At 31.9% G+C, this 20290-nt stretch overlaps 1 protein-coding gene across 1 annotated transcript; it reads left to right on the plus strand.

Annotated features, from left to right (window-relative positions):
* The first annotated feature begins 1909 nt into the window (after positions 1-1909).
* LOC127737719 (uncharacterized) lies at positions 1910-17122 on the plus strand. The gene is made up of 9 exons (XM_052248577.1): positions 1910-2023; positions 5374-5535; positions 7382-7501; positions 9133-9325; positions 12668-12930; positions 13497-13832; positions 15244-15366; positions 15561-15798; positions 16326-17122. Exons 1-9 carry the CDS (start codon positions 1954-1956, stop codon positions 16756-16758), a joined length of 1938 nt encoding a protein of 645 aa, XP_052104537.1. The 5' UTR covers positions 1910-1953; the 3' UTR covers positions 16759-17122.
* Positions 17123-20290: the final 3168 nt, after the last annotated feature.

Raw genomic sequence — 20290 nt, forward strand, 5'->3', positions numbered from 1 at the left:
AGCACTGAAGGGTAAAGATTGCTTTCATTTTGTGAATTTTATATAAATCTTTGAATTGTTTTTAGCTAGGCAAATTGTAAATTTGAGTTAGAGTTTTCTTTTTTGGTTGATGATTGTACACTTGTAGTTAAACACATTTTTATAACAGCTGCATACGCCATGCATCAATTAAGTAATTCATAATAAAAAAAAAGTGTTTTCTTGAAAAGTATGGTAACTAAAATACAAATAATATTTAACTTAAATATCTAAATATAACATATCATCAATAAACTGCATGACATTGACTGGATAGGAACTAAAGAATTATCACTTTACTGCAATATTTCATTTGAACTATCAAAGATAGCAATAAACTTTGGAAGATATAGATATCAAGTCAGTACCATAAAGGTTTTGATTGCATTTCATGCAATCTTTACCCCAAAAATTCAGATTCACACAAAAAATAAAACTGCATGAAGTAGTTTCCAATATGAAGACTCAAAAAAAGTTTGTTTTTAGTTAGAACGAAAGGTTTTGCAGAAGAATAAAATGTGGAAAGTTTACAGACAATACACAAACCTAAGTAGGTGTGCATGCAGAAAGTATTTGTTTCTTGTGTAATTTTAAAAAGATTTGAAGTCGGACTCGGATTCCTTTCAAACTGAGTTTTACTGTCCGTATTACTCTGTGTTTGTTTATTCTACATTGGCAAGAGGTATAGGGGGAGGGTTGAGATCTCACAAAACATTTTTAACCCGCCGCATATTTGCTCCTGTCTCAAGTCAGAATCCTCTAGCCATGTTTAGTCTTGTATGTTTTTTTTAATTTTGGTTTTTATATGTTTCGGAGTTTAGTGTGACGTTCATTTTCTGTGAACTAGAAAAAAGTAAAATAACAAAATTACCGAACTCCAAGGGAAATTCAAAACGGAGAGTCCTTTATAAAATGGCAAAATCAAAAGCTCAAACACATCTAACGTTTGGAAAACAACTGTCATATTCCTGATTTGGTACAGTACACATGTGTGTTTAGGGACCAGCTGAAGCCTGCTTCCGGATTTCTCGCTGTGTTGAAGACCCATCGATGGCTTTGGGCTGTTTTCTGTTCTTTGTTCGAGTTGTGTCTCTTTGACACATTCCCCTTTCCATTCTCAGTTTTAAAATTCAAAAACAAATTTAATTATTCTTTAGAACTTATATTATTTTTGTTTATTAAGAAAATAGTTACTTATATGTGAAATAATTTTAATGAAAGCTTATTGATTATCGTTAATAGGACGCCAATTTATGAAGGCGTGATAAAATGTCAATGGTGTCCAATCAGGTTTTCTATTGTACAAAGTTTGACGTGCGGTGATGCTTGAACAGTGTAAATGACATTGTGTTAGAACATCAAAAGGCTATTTACCACACTAAAGTGATTGTGCCATTTTGATTTTGTTAATACAAAAATTGATTTACAAAAAGTGCATTGTATTCGCTGAGATACATTTCAGTACTAATTTTCACTAGGCAGATGTTGTCCTCGTGTGTTATTTATTGGCAAGTGATACAAATTTATGATAAATCTTGATCTGTTTTACTGCTATTAGCCTTCAGTATAACTGTTTTTTACGTTTTCTTGTGAATTTGTTAGCAATAACGTCCTTGTGTGGCACGTACCAAACATTGAAGTGTCACATTTTAAGAGGCGCTCATTTGTTGTAACTTGTTTGTACACTGAACAATGAAAACAACGGTAATAGTTGTTTTGTCAAGCAAATGTCGGAAATCAACAGGTGATTGGAGTTCCGTATCTAGTAAGCAAACGGAAAAAGTAAAGGAATTAAAATGGGCCTGTGTTTCCGAATGAAAAATATAATGTTGTTCGAATTAGATAAATGTTGATCGACTAGTCATTTATCACGTTTAAAAAAAAACCAATAAAATACAGAATAATAAATTTCATTCAGATCAAACAGTCAACAACATGTACAGATATCTATGTTATCTTTTGACTATCCTATCTGTAAAGAATTCTGTTTTTTCAATACCTACAGGTAAGAAACATTTATTTCTAATTACTAGTATTCACTTGCATTGCTTATTCAAAATGGAATTGAAATTCAAGAGAACATGATGACAATATGCTTTTAATTACAGTTTTTGGATAGCGATATCGTCAGCAGATTTAAGAATAAAAAGTAAAATCACAAAAATACCGAACTCCGAGGAAATGAAATACATGATATAAGATATTCTATGCTAAACTTTCCTTATAATATCAGCCAACATTTAAATTCATCCCTGAAAACAGGATTTTCAAATGAATCGGTGATGTCTAATGATTTTAGCGTGTGTTGTACGAAAATGGTACTTTATATATATATATATATATTTATTCAAACTGGCTTAAATAGTTGGGTTCGGAAAACTAACACATTTTAATTTATCTTTTATAAAATGCTTTCAAAATTAAATAATAGAACAAAAACAGAGTTACATAGTCACAGCTGAATTGTACGATCTGTGTTTAAAAAATCGGTACAAATTTTAATTGCCTTTCTGTAAAGTTATATAATTTACAACCTTGGACTATCATACATTAATATAATAAAAAAAGTATAATGGTCCCAGTTACAAAGTATTCCCTTTTAAATTATATACAGTACATGATAATTGACGTTTGAAGTCATTAACATGAATTTTTTTAGGAAAGATACATTCTGGATGTAGATGAATTATCAAGAACAATTTATTGGTTTTGGTATAAATCTTTATTTTGATACGATTTTCCAAAATCTGAAAATGTTAGGTTAGCTTCAAAGTTGCAACTATACCTTTGCATTCATGTCTGTAAAATTTGACAAAATTAATATATCTTCGATAGTGAATAGTTCTAATCGTGCATTCTCAATGTATTTCACAAAGTTTTACATTTGTCCCCCCCCCCCCTAAAAAATCAGAAAGATTGCAAGATATGCTATTTTATCTTACATTTTTTGTGTGACATGTCTATGTTTTTATAATCAGGGTATTTGTAAAATCACTGAAATTCAGGAGTTTTATCAAATCCCTGATTTTTACTATAAATTTTGCAAATCCCTGAAATCATTAAGACTTTATATACAGATTGAAATAATAAAGTTTTTATTTACGGATTATCTGATTTAATTCAGGGAATTTGTAAAATAATCAATCTTTTTGTGTAAATACTTCTTTGAAGAAAAAAAACAAAAGCCTACAGCAGTTACATTGACAAAGTTCCTATTTGATATATAAGTTGGCAGTGTTTTTTTTTAAGGAAAATTAAAACGTAATATATGGAAACCGGAAAAATATAAGGCAATTAAAGAACATATTGCTAAAGCCCAACATAAAAGATAAAATAAGCTCATATTACTTGATTGGTTTAAGCAATGTCTTCCTGTGCAAAGTAGTAAAGGCATATCAGGAAGACGATTTTGTTATGTGTTGTGATTGTGAACCCTGTTTTGTGCTAGACGGACACTCTGAGCCGAAATATTAACTTACAAGCAAAAAAGTGTCACCCTACCCACGCACATTTTTTCCGATTGGAGATGTGAATAATAAGTTTGCCTGTAGCAAAACAAAACAATCATGTAACAGCAGATGTCACACAATCGTATTATGCAAAAGTGATTAAATTGTAGTTTATTGTAGTTATTGTGGACGAAAAAATGTCAGAGAAAAATGTCAATAACGCCGCAATATAGCTAGTAAGGTTTTGTGTTTTGGACCTGTTTTTCTAATACTGTATGCAACGGGTCAACTAAATTTGGTGTATGAATATTTTGACGATGTACATGTCAGTCTGGCATGTTTTATTTGACCTTGACATCATTTTCATGGTTCATTGGTCAATGTTAAGTTTTCCTGGTTCAGTTGGTTTCTTAGATACTATGTGCGGTAGGTCAACTATATTTAAAGCATATTTGGTGTATGGAATGATTGTAAGGTGTACATGCATTTCTAATTTGGTTTATCTGACCTTGACCTTATTTTCTAGGATAATGTAAAGTTTATGTAATAGTTGAAGTAAAGCTTGATATTTAGGACTATCAACATAAAATCAATGGTCAGTAAAGAATACGAGACATTTCAGCGTGTGCACTCTTGTTATATTAATCAATGCATGAACTTCTTTTTAACTTAACCTGTGAATAAATACACACAGAGAGATATACCGCCTCTTCTGGTAACACATGGCAATAATAAGAAATAATTGTTTTTGGTTTCGTTTAAAATGGTATTATGCAATAATGTACTTACTATTCGAGTGGAAAATATAAAAGAAACCGAATTCGACAGACGTCTTTAAAATCCACATAAAATTCACATTCATAAAAATCGAAATTTCCGTCGTATTTTGAATTTTGGTTTGAGGAGTATAGTCTGACAAATATCCAGGACACTCAAGCTGTATTTAAAGATTTGAGAAAGAAGTAAATTTCCTATTATGTTGCAATTGAATAAATCCGTTTTTTTAGGATTGTCTAATATTTTCAGATTAGAAATTATCGATTCTATGTTAAACTAGATGCAGGAACTATACTTACTAACACTGAGTTTATTTTTGTCTCGCCTGCGTCGAAAGTCACGGAAAGTGAGACATAGGGATTGCTTTTCCGGCGATGGTGACGGTGACGGCGACGGCGATGATGACGAAGGCGTCAACAATTTTTTTTTCTGCTTTAGTTAGTTTGATAGGAACTACTTACAACCGAAAATTATATTTTCTATATAAAGTTACATTACTGTCCGTACATCTCAGTTTGTGAACCATTTCAAGGCCCTGCCCACTAATTCATGGTCCAGCGACTTTGAATTAATTATCATTGTTAATGTTCATCGGATTGTCTTTTTCTGAATTTTATGCGGACAGGCGAGACATATCTCTGTGTCAACAGTTTCTTAATAGATTAAAACATAACTAGATACGTATTGTTACACAGTTATGAGCACAAATGGTCTTACACCCTGACGATACTTATATTTTGGCATCGCACAAGGTTATGCTTTTCTAAAGTTGTTAAGATGTCCACTAATGATATTATAATTCCACTTTATGGGACGGGGCTCAGTATATTACATTAACCTTGCCCGTCCGTCCTTTGTTGTATCAGACATTTCGGATTACAAATGATGTTCGATGTATAATTTGTATGGTGTTCAAGATTTTTGAAAATTAGCATAGCTAGTGACGCTGTTTTACACCAGGCTGCTTATACTGTTGAAGGATATTTGTTATCCAAAATATTCATTGAATTTTGTATATTTTGTTTTATAACGATCCGATAACCACGTAAGACCTATTGTTGACTATTATCTAGACTTTCTATATATAAAAATCTAGACTTGTACTGAATGATGTACATTTTTATTTTAGTGTCTTCCAATTGGTGGCAGTATCCGTATCCATATGACGTACTCTCATTAGCGGCATCACAAGCAAAACTCCAACAGGAAAATTTAATTGACAGTTACACAGAGAGCACAGAACAATCCTACGGTCAAAGACGATTTAGAAACTGTTTGGATCCAAAGATTGGTATTTTGTTTACAAGCACTTTCTGAAGAAATGAATTTATGCTCCATTGACACCAAATACTTGTATACTCTGTCTTTTTCTGTTTTGTTTCTTTCATACTGCATTATAACTATTATTTTTCTAGGAATCCCCTAATACCTTTTGATAAATAGAAAAGTCTGGCTAAACCTCGATAAAACAGTCATCCAACAGTACACACTAAAGCTGTAAACGCTTCTTGTGTATATATAACACACAGAGAGCTATACCGCCTCTTCTGGTAACACATGGCAATTATAAAAAAGACGTCTTTAAAATCCACATAAAATGCACATTCATCAAAATCGAAATTTCCGTCGTATTTTGAATTTTGGTTTCGTTAAAATTGTATTATGCAATAATGTACTTACTATTCAAGTGGACAATATAAAAGAAACCGAATTCGACAGACGTCTTTAAAATCCACATAAAATCCATATTAATCAAAATCGTAAGGTATTGTTGATAATACAATGTATATTGTGGATGATTTGTATTTAAAGCAAATGTGTGTAAGCTGTCAAATTCCCATTTTTGAAAATATTACTATCTAGTATGAAAGAGTGTTCTTAAGTAGTCAAATAGGGGACGTCTTAATCAAGTTCTTGAGATCATCGTTTAGGACCTTTCAGTATTTTTTTTTTAAATAGCCATTTCAAAGTACAACATTTAAATTATTTCATGTTTTAATGAATTCCTATCAGGAAAGATCCAAAGTTTTGTTATAATTAAATAAAAAACGCGTATTTAGATATAGTAAAGCCATTATCATTGACGAGAAGCATTTTATATGCCAACTCCTTCAGATTTCGGAAGAAGTACAACTATCCATTGTCTCTAGAAAATGTTCCCATTAGTAATGGATAGCTTCAAATGTTAGCAGATCAAGTAGTTTACACCAAATAAGATCCACTTCGCCTGGCTTATATTTAACTACAAATAGAAAAAGGACCCAAGCATATCAGTTTGTCTCGTGCTTTATCCTCAAATTTAAAAAAAAGATAGAATTATAATTCCCTCGCTAAAATACCATGTATAGATGTAGCTTGTGAAATTATTTAAAATCACATTTAGTCATTGCAATAAAGTATATTTAAGGATTTTAATAACATATCGTCTTACTTGAAACATTATTGGTATCTTCAAAACTTCATTATCCAGGAAACCATAAGTATTTCTACACATATGAGTACCTTGAACCACCTCTTTGATTTTGCAAACAAGATATCCCTGACAGTACGTTATGAATGCCCCCGTCTGCAGCCTTTTGGTAAAAAGTAAACCGGAATTTCAACTTGAACGGAACCGACATTACAAAAAAATAAATTCCGGACAAGTACAATATTCATGTAGTCTTTCAAGTCCAAGTGCCGTAATTCTTCCAAAAGTAGGTTAACTGAAACAAAACCAAACTCGAATCAGTAAGTCATCATTTCTTTTTTGATCAAATAAGGTCATTACTTATTTCATCATATTTATATACCACGTTATTCTTACTTTTAGAACAGTATTTCAAGTCTGATAAAAGTATTCAATTTCTACTAGTATATGACATTACAATATTTTATTTTGCAAGATCCTAGCATCTGACAAAAAAAGAAGATTTTGAAAAACGTATAGCCCAATTCAAGAGAATATGCTACCATCCCTTTATTTCTATAACAAAAGATGTTAATGATGTCGAAACGATACATTGGGCTTTAAAATGAATACAATGAATTAATATTTAGTATGACAAATGTAGAAGTATGAACACTAGGTTAATTTATAGTTTGTCCCTTTGTTTAAGTTAAGTACTCGACTTGCACCGAAAACTTTATTTCTTCAGGGAAACTAGGAAGAAAAGTTCGATATGGTTGTTCCAAGCGCCGCAATAAATCCAGACGATTGAATGGACTATGTAACGATTTTGAAAACCCAGCATCAGGAAGTCTTTATTATCGTTTTGGTGAGTTATTAGTGCGGATTCGCATAATTGCTTATAATGTAACAAATTTGTTTTCCCCTTTTTTGTCCCTTGTGCAACGTTTTTGCGGGGATTTAGAAATACCGGGCGTCTGTCCGGTCTTGTTAGCGCTCTCACGTGAACAATTTTTGCCGGATTTTTATAAAACTTATATCGTAGACTTATATCAGTAATGTCTCGGACCAGTTAGAAAAATTAGTGTCGATAAACTATTTTTAAAAGAGTTGTGCTCCTTGGAAACATTATTTATATGGAAAATTACATCGTTAGCGCTCTCATTTGTATAATTTTTTCCAGATTTTCATGAATTTTATATTGTATGTTCATATCAGCAATGTATTGGATGAGATCAAAAATCAGTGCCGAATAATCAATTTTCAAAGAGTTATCCCATAGCGACATACCGAGTCTAATGTTTAACTTGCTAGCTCACAAGTTCCTTCTAGAGCCAAATATTGATATCAAAAATACAATATTTTCTTGCGCATCAGATCTTTTTACGGACGAAATAAAAATTGGCAACTTTTAATTATCATTTGGTAGTAAAAAGTGCATTTTTATTTTACTATTATATATGCGTCACGAATTAAGTATGTTCGCTACTCTGTTTCAAAATAACAAGCTTTTTAAAAGAATGTTATAAATTGATAGTATACAAATAAAGGAACTAAAAAAGCGTAAAAAAATGAAAGGTCAATGTGCTTGTTTTCGAGATATAAGCAATTGAAAATTTGGCGGGAAATAATTCTCTTAATTTAAACTATATGTAATAAAATTATGAAAAGAAAAATAGGGGTTAGCAGGCAAAATTTTTATTGGCACTAACATGGATAAAACTAGAGGATTCCAAATATCTGACAAAAAGACAAAAACAAGAGTAGCGAACATTCTTAAGCAACTAAAATAAGAATAAATTGAGTCTAGACAAAAAGGAACAATTTTAATGACATTGGAACTGTATTGGAAATAAGCTGCAATTGTTCGTCGACGTTCATCATTAATTCAGTAATAATTACTGGAATAAAAATGAATCTGGTTTGTTGAAATTAAACGATTAGGTAACAGTGACACACAATTTCGTTTCGTCTTTGCATGTAAGTACTAGAATGAATATTTGTTACGTCACTAAATTCCAGATTATTCTAAAGTTGCGAGAATTTGACAAAGGAAAATGCATATGCAAATAAACGCTTTTAAGAGTAGCTAACAACATGCGCAATATAAACCATATCTCTCTCAATTGGAGCCAAGGGTTATACCTGAAAGTTCAGAAAATTCGTCCCTTTGGTATTCTAAATACTTGTACATTCCATTCGTTTCTACAGATATTCATTTTTTTTCTCATTTATTCCGTTCTTATTTTTCGAGAACTTTTTGTTTGAACTTAGGTGGATAGTTGTCTCATTGGCAATCATACCTCATCTCCTTATTTTATATACAGCAACCATCAATTAAAAACTGAAATTAGTTGTTTCGTCATTAATGAAAATAATTAAAAATAATGGTTAAAATAAAAAATGACAATCTAAATGAGTCGTGTTTCAACGGTTATGATTGGTATATAGTTCTACCGTTTCAGAAATATAAACAGAAGTTTTTTTTTTTAATTTAAGGCAGAAATGTTCCCCTGAATGCCACAGTTAGAGATGAGAAGAATTTGTACAACCCTAATCCCCGTGACATAAGTCGTACTTTGATGAAGAGGAAGACATTTATTCCGGTAACCATTGTTAATATCCTTGTAGCTGGATGGGTACAGTTTATGACCCATGATTGGTTTGACAGTGGCAAAAACGACAGGCGCAGGTATACATTTTAGAATACGTTTAAAAAAAGTATACAAAAAAAAAAAAGAAGAAAAACCTACAAACTTACATCAATATCGTTAATACCAAGAAGTGTATTTTAAGTTTAGGGATTAAGTTCAAGCACATAATGTTAATTTTTTGTCAAAGTTTTTCCAACACTGTCTGAGAATAATGTCCTATTGTACCATTAGCGTAACCTTTTTTGTTAATCAAATGATAGCAGGAGCATTGTAAAATCATCAATATCTTTGACAAAAGTACAAACCAGATTTAGGTGATCTCGTATACCCCTGCTTGCAGCATACTCTTAAAAGAATACGTTCATTCTGTCAAATCGAACTTGCATATTATGGTTAATGATAATGATATTGATTTTAGATTCGCAAACATTTTGTCCAGTAGAATATTTACTATCACCCAGGAAAAAAAATCTAAATCTAAATTCAAATTAAGGGGCATAACTATTAATCAGTAAATGTCAATTCTGTCAAAAACGAACGTCTTTTGTAGTTTATTGTCCTTGACATTATGTAAGAATTGCGTTTAGGTACAGTATTCGACCATCGATTGATTCGACAACAGTTGATTTTTTCTGCATTTTTAAAGTCAATTCAGTTAAAAAGAATGTATTGAATAGACAACTTAACGATCGATTAATTCAACAAATCTTAAACGAACCCGACGATCGGCAACGATTGAATAACATTTGTTGAATCAATCAACTCAACTGATTACCATCGTTTGTTGAATCAATCAACTGAATTTGTTTACGATGATCACTCAATAGTAACGATAGATACGATCGATAATAATTGAAAAACATATGTGAATCAATTAACTCAATTTATTCATGATGAAGACTCAATCGTAACGATATATACGATCGATAACGATTGAACGTCATATGTCGAATCAATCAACCTAATTTGTGTAAGACGAATTCTCAATCGTAACTATCGATAACAATTGAACATCATCTGTCGAATCAACCTTCACAGTTTGGTTATTACCACTGATCAATCGTAACGATCGATAACGATTGCACGTTATATGTCGAATCAATCAACCAAATTTTTTTATGGTAACTATCACTACGATCGATAACGATTCAACATGATTAGTTATACTATATATACACCGCAAGCACAGGGAAGATTTCTACGACTATTAAACGACACAAGAGACAAGTTCTGTCAAAATAATGTGTAAGAATGGATATGATGAACATATTAACCAGGACACACAATCGCAAAATGTTCATAAGTTGCGGCACAGGAACAGCGCTGTTATTGTTTTTCTATATCTTGAAATATTTTAAACACAGAGAAAAACATTCTCACCTGAATTCCACTTTAAAGACGGTCCCTAGCACCTGTTTGAGCGGAATTTTTTATTAAGTCGCCAGCGTCACAACTGTACCATTGAAGACGCCCAGAAACGAGGCATTATCAACAGGTGAATGAGTATTGCGGGGATAATACAATATTCGCTTCCGGTTTCTTGGATCATGCAATTTTAAAGGGCATAAGTTACCAAACATTATTCCAATCAGTATGAAACTAAAAATTGATCTGTGCACTGACATACCAAAAATCAATAAAATATCTGAAAAAAATTGCCAAAAAAGTCCGGAAAACTGATAACCTATCAAAGTTCACTGACATACCAAAAAAATAATTTAATATCTGCAATCGTTTAGACAAAAGTCATGAAAACAGACTGCGTGTGACTGATGGACGGACGGACGGACACAAAGAGTGCCAAACTATAGTCCTCTTTGGCGATGCCGGAAGGGGACTAACAATCAGTTAACAATGAAATCTATAAAAGAGATATGTAATTTTTCTTTATCCCTTTGTTACTTAAGGGTCAGGCTATATAAAATGTACCATAGGCTGTGTCAATGTGCCATCTAGCACCGTAGGCTGTGTCAGTGTGCCTTCTAGCGCCGAAGGCTGTGTCAATTTGCCTTCTTATGTTGTAGGCTATTCAATGTGCCACCTAGTGCCGTAGGCTGTGTCCATGGGTTAGAGTTATGTCAGGGATAGAGTAAGGATTAGTATATGGCTGTATCAAATATGCCATGTACTACTGTAGGCTGTATCCTTGGTTTTTTGTCTATCAGTTGTCTTACACAAAACAGAATTGACTGCGTTGATTTATCTCATACCATCGTTTATAATATGAAGATATTAAGTTAATTGAGTTGATTATATTGATTAACATTGGCACAATTGTATCGTTGAATACTTGCCAACTAAAGATCCATTAATGTACAAATTAAATAGAATTTAGATATTTAGATAATTTTTGGGTTCCAATCAACTGTAAATATACATGTTTTTGAGGTGCTTTGTTCATAATATGAAGATACAGTTGACTGGATTGATAACATTGATCAACCGTGACACAATCGTATCGATTGAATACGATCGTAGCGCTAGGTTCATTATATTAATATAGAGTTGAGTGAGTTGATTATATTGATCAACCGTGGTACAATCGTCACGATTGAATACGATCGTGCTACGTTCATAATATTAATAAAGAGTTGATTTAGTTGATTATATCGATCAACCGTGGCACAATCGTATCGATTGAATACGATCGATGCGATCATGCTAGGTTCATAATATTAATATAGAGTTGCTGATTATATTGATCAACCGTGGCACAATCATATCGATTGAATACTCCGTTTTTACTATGAAGATACAGTAGACAGAATTGATTATAATGATAGTACAGTTGACTGAGTTGATATATATCCTGACATGAAAAAAGTATGTTAATTTGGTACAACAATTGATTGAATCGACAAAATGATACGATCGAATACAGTTGACAATATATTTATACTATAAAAAATAAATTGTCGATACAATCGTTTGTCAAATACTAGCATACTCAGAATTGAAAACGATTCAGTCTAGTGGTATTTTATTATTATCTGGAAATTTAAAAAATATCACTTTTTAAGATAACCTGTATAGATCATGACTTTGTGTTAGAACAAAAAGATTCAGTAAAGTGGTTACTTAAGTTATGATAAGAAAAATCAACTGTTTTAGATAATTATTAGGAATAACTCCTGTACGGTAACTGCCAAAGCTGTCAAAATTGAATTTGACTTTTAATTTATGAATCATAACATTATTTAAAAATCGGAAAACATTTAGGGTAGTGTTACTTAGATTTTTATCCGAAAAAGAAAAAAAAAATCCAATGTTTAAGATATCTATATGACATTTCTCTTACGCGATAAATACCAAAGTCGTATCAATCAAACTTGAATTTTAATTTAAGAATCATGACATTATGTTGTATCGTACATTCGTAGACATTTTAATGTTCCTGTTCGAGATGATGATCCAGATTTCTGTGATACAATGGAGATACCTATGACCAGACCAGACAGCTGCAGAAATTCTAAAGATTACGATACCTACCAAAATACTGTAACACACTGGTGGGATGCATCACAGTTATATGGAATTAGCAAAAAAATAAATCGTCGTATCCGCACAAGAAAAGACGGAAAATTAAAACTAACTTCAAAAGACCGTCTACCGATTAATCCATCGACTGGATTGCCAATTACGGGTTTGTATATGTTTATCACTATCAAATCTAGAATTTATTTCCCAGGGTCTGGCTGGGGTTTACAGAATGGAGAATAATGAGGGAGAGAGAAATGGGTCAAAACAATTAATAAAGACTATCTAGAGAAAAATGTACAAAAAAAAGAGAATAATGGGGTGCTAAATTATGAACAAAATAGGGAATAACGGTCAAATATTAAAAATTAGATAATGTCCTACAACTAAAGAATTTAGAAATGTAGACTCTCGTTTAGACCCTCATAAAGGCCCGAATTGGAAAAACTTGCTGATTATTAAATGAAATCAGTTGAAATAATAGATCCTGATCAATCACAGGTATAAATTACGAATTTGTCATGGTTCAAACTGTACATATAAAATCACGATCTTATTTTTTTCTACAATTCTAAGATTTCAACTTATATATAATAATGCTAAAAAATTGTATTTGTAGACAAAAACTTAGCACTATAATTATTAATCTTATATTTTAACCGTTATGTACAACAAAATGACATTCATTAAAAGATGAATTTTATAACATTATAATCATGATCTTAATTTTAGGAAGTTCCTTAAATTGGTGGGTAGGACTAGGTATATTTCACGTAATTTGGACGCGAGAACATAATTACGTATGCAATATGCTTAAAGAACGAAATCCAACTTGGAATGATGAAATGTTGTATAATACGGCAAGACTCATTATTGCTGCAGTAATTGCTAAAATTCATACGCTAGAATGGACAACTGCTATCCTGCAAAATGATGTTGCTAAGTTGGGACTAAAGTCTAACTGGTATGGAGTAACTCCTATTGAGATTGCAAGGGGAAATGCAACCTTAGCAGCATGGTTAACCATACAATTTCCTCAGTTTTCTAACGGCGTACCGGGAGCTGTAGGTATGCAAACATTTTATTTGTGCATATTAGTACTTTCTTTCAAGTCCTCACGTGAAAAATATATCATAAAAACTAGCTACAATAATATAATTTTATAAAGCAACAAAGAATGTATATAAAATGCAGGCTGTTTTAATTTTCTTGCGTTTTTTTCGACTGTAGGAAACTTAAAAGATTATTGTACAAAAAGGAGTTATGGTTAGTCTTGTTAAACACTTTTTTCTATTAATTTTGCCAGACTGATGTCTTTAGGTTTATTCATGATAGGGACATGAGTAGTAAGCTGTACATTGCTTTAGTAAACATATAAATCTTGGTGCCAACGATGATAATTTAATACAAATAAATAGGAAATACGAAAAACAAATAAAATTTCATAAAAATTACAATGATTAATTAAAAAAAAAATCAAACATATATCCACTAACCGAGTTCCTGTAGTTTCAAACATGGAAGCGATAATGATGTCATAAAGATTCAGATTCAACGTTTTTAATTTCCATAATAAAAAAAATACTAGTTCTTTTAAAATCACTCTAAGCGAAAAAATAAACTGATTTGTTTTTTTTAAATGTTTTTTTTTGTTTTTGTCTTAAATCAGGCCGTTAGTTTTCTCTTTTGAATTGATTAATGTCGCATGTATCAGGTTCTTAAATGTTATGTCTAACTAAATACGGTATGTGTTTTGTCCATTGTTGAAGCCGTAGGGTGAACTATAGTTCATTGGCACACTCATACCACATTTCCGTTTTTTATGAATATTAGTGTTAAACATTTGGATTCGCCCAAGCTGAAAAGGATCGAGACGAAGAAAGAATCTTCTGATATGCCTGCATCGCAGGTCAAGCAATTTCTATGTTCAACACATTCATCTGTCAAAAGCAGGGTTATGACAAAACTAGTTATAATGCTAAATCGACATAAGTTGTGATGACATATGGGAGAGTTAAACATGTAGACGTAAAACTGTTGCTATTGAGTTGAGAAATTTCCAGCGACATTGCCGTCAGATGCAATATTTTGGTCAGTTTAAATTATTTCCCTCTGTAATTAAGAGTTAAACTTAGCAGGTTTGTTGGTCACCAGCTGTCATACATGGCGGCCATTAATGCTTCAAATTATATCTTCGATGAACACATCTCTTTTTAATTATATCTGGTCAATAATATGACCACAGTAAACACTTCTCGATTGTTTTAGTCAATTTTCATTGTTTCTTCTTTAACCTTTTAGAAAATAAAATAAAAATTGTATAAAAGGCCAATTTGTCAGAGAATATTCTCTAATTGGTCAGATTGTGGCGAATTTTAACAAAGACTAAGAAAACAGTATGATTTATATAGACTGTTTGTAGACCTCATACATATCTAAAGTTTCACAAATATTACAAAACTTATAACATCTGATTTAGGAAACCCGAAAAACATTAGAGGAGTTCCATACTCGCTTACACAAGATTTCATCGCCGCATACAGATTACATCCACTATTACCAGATGAATTTGTAGTAAGAAGTCACCAAACAGATGAATTAGGTAAGAACTGATTTTTTAAGAATTACCATTATCAAAAATAATTATGAACGCATATTCTAATTCAATCCATTATCACCAAAATATGAAGTTAGACAATGCGAAGATAAAATAAGTCAAGGTAGTGAATAAGGAGTTCTTATTTATAGTTTTATACATACGTCAATTATTTATATATTCTATTACACATATTCCAGTTAACCGATACAACATGAAAGATACAGTATTTGAGAAGGCAGAGTCAGTTTTTGAAGAAAACTCAATGGAGGACTTAATTTATACGTTTGGCAATGATTATCCTGGTGCAATGACTCTCCACAACTATCCAAATTTCTTGAGAAATCTTGATCTACCTAATACAAGTCCTCATGGAAAAGGAAAAGTAGACTTGGCTACAATTGATATATTACGTGACAGGGAAAGAGGAATCCCGAGGTATGTATGGTTAACAGAATACGAATATATACATGTCCGCTGGTCGTTTTCAATGAATTTTAAAAAATATACATAACAGAAATCAGTCTTTTAATAATGGGAACTATTTGCCGTGTCCACAAACAGACCTGAAAGCATTTGACATAATTATAGTAACAATTATACTTATTTTTCTGAAGTACTTAAGCGGAATCGGTTTGTCTTAGTTATTTGAAAGATAACATTTTATTATACATTCAGCATAAGCTATGTCCTGCAAAAAAAATTCTGAAATGCATGCACGTGGAACTTTAACATGAGCAGATCGCTAAAACACTCAAAACATTACTTGCCTGTTGAAATACAAATGAACAAAACGGGGGAAAATGGATTGACCTTGTCATTGAAAGTGACACCAAGAAAGATTATTTCATTTTACTAAGAAACAATGCTTAGAACGGAACAATAGGATAACCAGCATATAGGTCTATGTACTACTGTAAATTGTATTTAATGGTTAATGTCTGTCATTTTTATGTTTATTTCAGATACAATGCGTTCAGACGGCTGTTCCATATGACACCGATCACCACATTTGAAGATCTCACCACAAATCCAACTCATGCCAAAGAACTTCGTCATATGTACAATAATGACGTAGAGTTGATTGATTTCCTAATTGGATCACTTGCCGAATCACCACTTCCTGAGGGTTTTGGGTTTAGCGACACTTTCTTCAGAATTTTTACTATTATGGCTCGAAGAAGAATGGAAGCGGACAGATTTTTTACAGACGACTACACTTCTGAATATTATACTCAATGGGGCATTGACTACATAGATGCTACTTACATGAAAGATATATTAATCCGCCACTATCCTTCGCTTGCTTCACAACTGCAACCAAATGTTGCAAACGTCTTTATTCCTTGGAAAAGTCAAACATCACTTGACAAAAATTTTCCTTATCCTTTATATTAACTTGAAATATCTGTTCGGATGAAGTTCGTTCAATATACTTCGCAATTTTGATGAGGATAAGGAAAGCATTTCCTTAAAATTTAGTGAAAGTGAAAGATATCTGTTGCTAATCATATATACTGTATTACTTGACTGCTTTGATGGAACAATTATAATGACAATAGATTCTTTATTTTCAGAAAGTGACACAGTTAACAAAACCGTTAAAACAGCATGTGGTCTTCAACATTTACATATCAAAAGAATCCTTTTATAATATTCTGTCAATAAAGATTTATTTTCCTTCTTAGAAATTTCTTCAACAAATCATGTAAATACAGATTTTTCTTTTAAACCATCATCAAAACAATATTAACATTACTCCTATTTTATCACAGTACTTTCCCCAATACAACACTGGTAGATTTGGAATAAAGTTCATTCATTCGTTGCTTTCAGTAAAATTTGGTTATATCGTCAATTGTTCCAAATATCGTTAACCTTGACCCATCTACTGTTAAAATAATATGAAGTTACGTTCTGAAGGTAAGATCATTCTCTCTACTGATTTTCATTGTACTTTTAGGTACCTTTTATTTTTTTCTCCTCCGAAATTTACAAAAAAGGAGGGATGCGATAAAAACAAATTAAAATTTAACCCCTATACATTTCATGGACCTGTCCAAAGTCGTGAAAGTCGTCTTTTTTTAAATTGGAACGGGTGGTTTTTTTTTCACCTGAGGGCTTTAGTGTTGATGGCAGATGTCCAATAGTCTTTGTTACTTTTTTCACTACTGTTGTAGACGTGAGGCGATATAAACCTTGACATTGAATAAACATTTTTTTGTTGTTGAAGACCGTATGTTGAACTGTAGATATAAAAATATAGAGATGTTGTATGATTGCCTAGATAACAGACGTCAAGATAAGAAAGCTGTTGGACCCTTTTTGATTTTACGATCGCTTTCGGGTCTTTCATGTATCCCAAAGTTCGACACTACAGTTAATGAGCAATAAAGCAATAAAAATTCACGTTATTAAAACTGTCAAATTCCCAAGATGCTGTCATACTTCAAAGAAAATTCGTTATTGTTACAGTCCACAAGACTCCTTACAATATCGTTTTGACTTGAAACGATTTGATGGCTAAATACAGGTTTTGTTTGTCCGCTTTGTTTCACCAGGCGATTCAATGAGCAATAAAGCAATAAAAATTCACGTTATTAAAACTGTCAAATTCCCAAGATGCTGTCATACTTCAAAGAAAATTCGTTATTGTTCCAGTCCACAAGACTCCTTACAATATGGTTTTGACTTGAAATGATTTGATGGCTAAATACAGGTTTTGTTTGTCCACTTTGTTTCACCAGGCGATTCACAGCACATTTAAAAATCATACATGTAACTTGCCAAAGGGTTGCTACTTAGACATTGAAGTCAGCCTTGTCCTTCGACAAGTATGTCATTGACCAAAAAAGACCTCCTGCTTAATTATTGGACACAAAAACTGTACAATTCTCCTAACAAAAAATGTATTGGTGAATTTGTCAAGTACACCACTTAATCTCATCAAAACTATACTAACACCATTTGAAGAAGAAATTTTCCTTTACTGTGGTAAGTTTTACTTCAGTGGTGTGATTTAGATGCTATTTCTCTAAAGCAAAACAAAATGGAAATTCCTATCAAAAACTTCATTTCCGCAGAAGTATTGAAATAATTGACTTTTCTACACTGTATTTTCCTAATTTTCATGATATTAAGATATAATTACATTGTAATTCACCACAGAGAACGTATATATGTCTGGCTTTTGGAAATCAGTCCAGGAATCACCGATTAAAAAAAAACTAGAAATAGAATGTGAGAATGTTAAATCGATGACGTCTTTGCTGAACATATTTTCCAACAAACAATTGCCAAGCCAGTGGCCATAACTGCGCATCTATTTTTATTTATATATTTCTTTACTCATATGAAGCAGGATACATCCAAAGAATTATACAGTACTGGAATGATTCGAAACCTGCAATTTGACTCATTATTCTTTTTGAATATCACAACTTTTGTTAAACTTAAGTTTCCATTCCGTAGCAACCATTCTTGTTCCCTTTTCAACACATTTGACAAATAAGAATTAACTGCATGCCTACGTCGGTTTCCTTTAAAATGCGTTTGTGTGTTTGTCATTCCAACGCTTACAGTCCGATACAAACCTACATTTATTTAAAGTATGTTTATAGAGAAGATACTAAATTGAAGGATAATTGATGTAGTTGTTTTGGTAAGTAGTATATTTTGTCTTATAGTTGACATTTTTACCGTAAAACGATGTGTAGGTTATGAAAACTTCCTAACTACGCTCTGTGCAGAAGTTGACCTAATATTCTATTTTCAAAATTTTAGCAAAACCTTCAGTTTATATTTTATTCTCGTCTGGTTTAATATTCTTTTTTACTTTTAAGATTTTACAAAACGAACTTTTCGGTTGACCTTGTGGCTATTTTCCTTAATTTGATAGCTAATTGTGTAATAATTATTCACAGATAGCTACTCACAAGACGTATAATATAACTTTCTTAAATTCTCCGTTGATAGATTTAGAAATTTATCAAGAAACTAAGTATCCAACTCCCTCCGGCAAATATAAACTAAGATGTATTTGGCTATTCTTTTAATGTCTCTTTTTCACTTGTTCGTTGATTGATAGCATTTGATTTTGTCAGTTTTTATAGACTTCCCCTTTTTGAATTTGCCTTGGATTTCAATATTTTAATTTTACTTTTTGGTCATATAACTTCCACGTTTTAAGATAAAAGCGCTTAAGACAAACAAAATATTTAAAGTATTTTTTAAGTTGGTCTGTCATTTAACTCGTAAATTGAAGTTTTTTTTTTGTCTGCCTTTCAGATTCTTTGTTGGTTTTACTTGTGATGTCTCATTGTACTTTAAAAATCTATGAAAATATAAAAATTTTATGATTTATATTACTTTCAGACAAATAAAAGTATTATCGGTACTGATTTTAAAACATACTTTTCAATTGACTTAATAGAAAAATTTATGTTCGCACTAGAAGAGTGATATTTGCTTTACGCGCCTGACCAAAGTCATTTGCCAGTTATTCATGGTTTTGCAAATGGTTGCTGTGTGTCGTATTTGTTTTTCGTTAATCGTTATGTAATATATCTCGGTTGAATTGTGTCATGTTGGCTACTTTTATATCTTACCATACGACATTGGTTTTGCCCATTGTTAAATGCCTCGTACCGTGCTCCCTTGGTGTTTATTTCCACGTCATTTGGAGTTTTGTCTCATTTCAAAGTCTCTGTCATACCACATCTCCTTATCTTTATAAGCATAGTCAAGTTAATAAATAAAATAAATATGATACTTCAAATCAAACAATAGATATAAGAAGATGTCGTATGAGTGCCAATGAGACAACTCTCCATCCAAGTCACAATTTGTAAAAGTAAACCATTATAGGTCAAAGTACGGCCTTCAAAACGGAGCCTTGGCTGACACCGAACAGCAAGCTATAAAGGGCCCC

The sequence above is a fragment of the Mytilus californianus genome, unplaced genomic scaffold (assembly GCF_021869535.1).
Source record: "Mytilus californianus isolate M0D057914Y unplaced genomic scaffold, xbMytCali1.0.p SCAF_4, whole genome shotgun sequence".
In the NCBI taxonomy this organism is placed as follows: Eukaryota; Metazoa; Mollusca; class Bivalvia; order Mytilida; family Mytilidae; genus Mytilus; species Mytilus californianus.

Bases quoted from the DNA above. Each gene is read 5' to 3' on its own strand.
- LOC127737719 (XM_052248577.1), top strand. From the start codon at position 1,954: ATGTACAGATATCTATGTTATCTTTTGACTATCCTATCTGTAAAGAAT. The intron at 2,024-5,373 runs GTAAGAAACATT...TTTTTATTTTAG, and splicing joins TGTTTTTTCAATACCTACAG to TGTCTTCCAATTGGTGGCAG. The intron at 15,799-16,325 runs GTATGTATGGTT...TGTTTATTTCAG, and splicing joins AGGGAAAGAGGAATCCCGAG to ATACAATGCGTTCAGACGGC.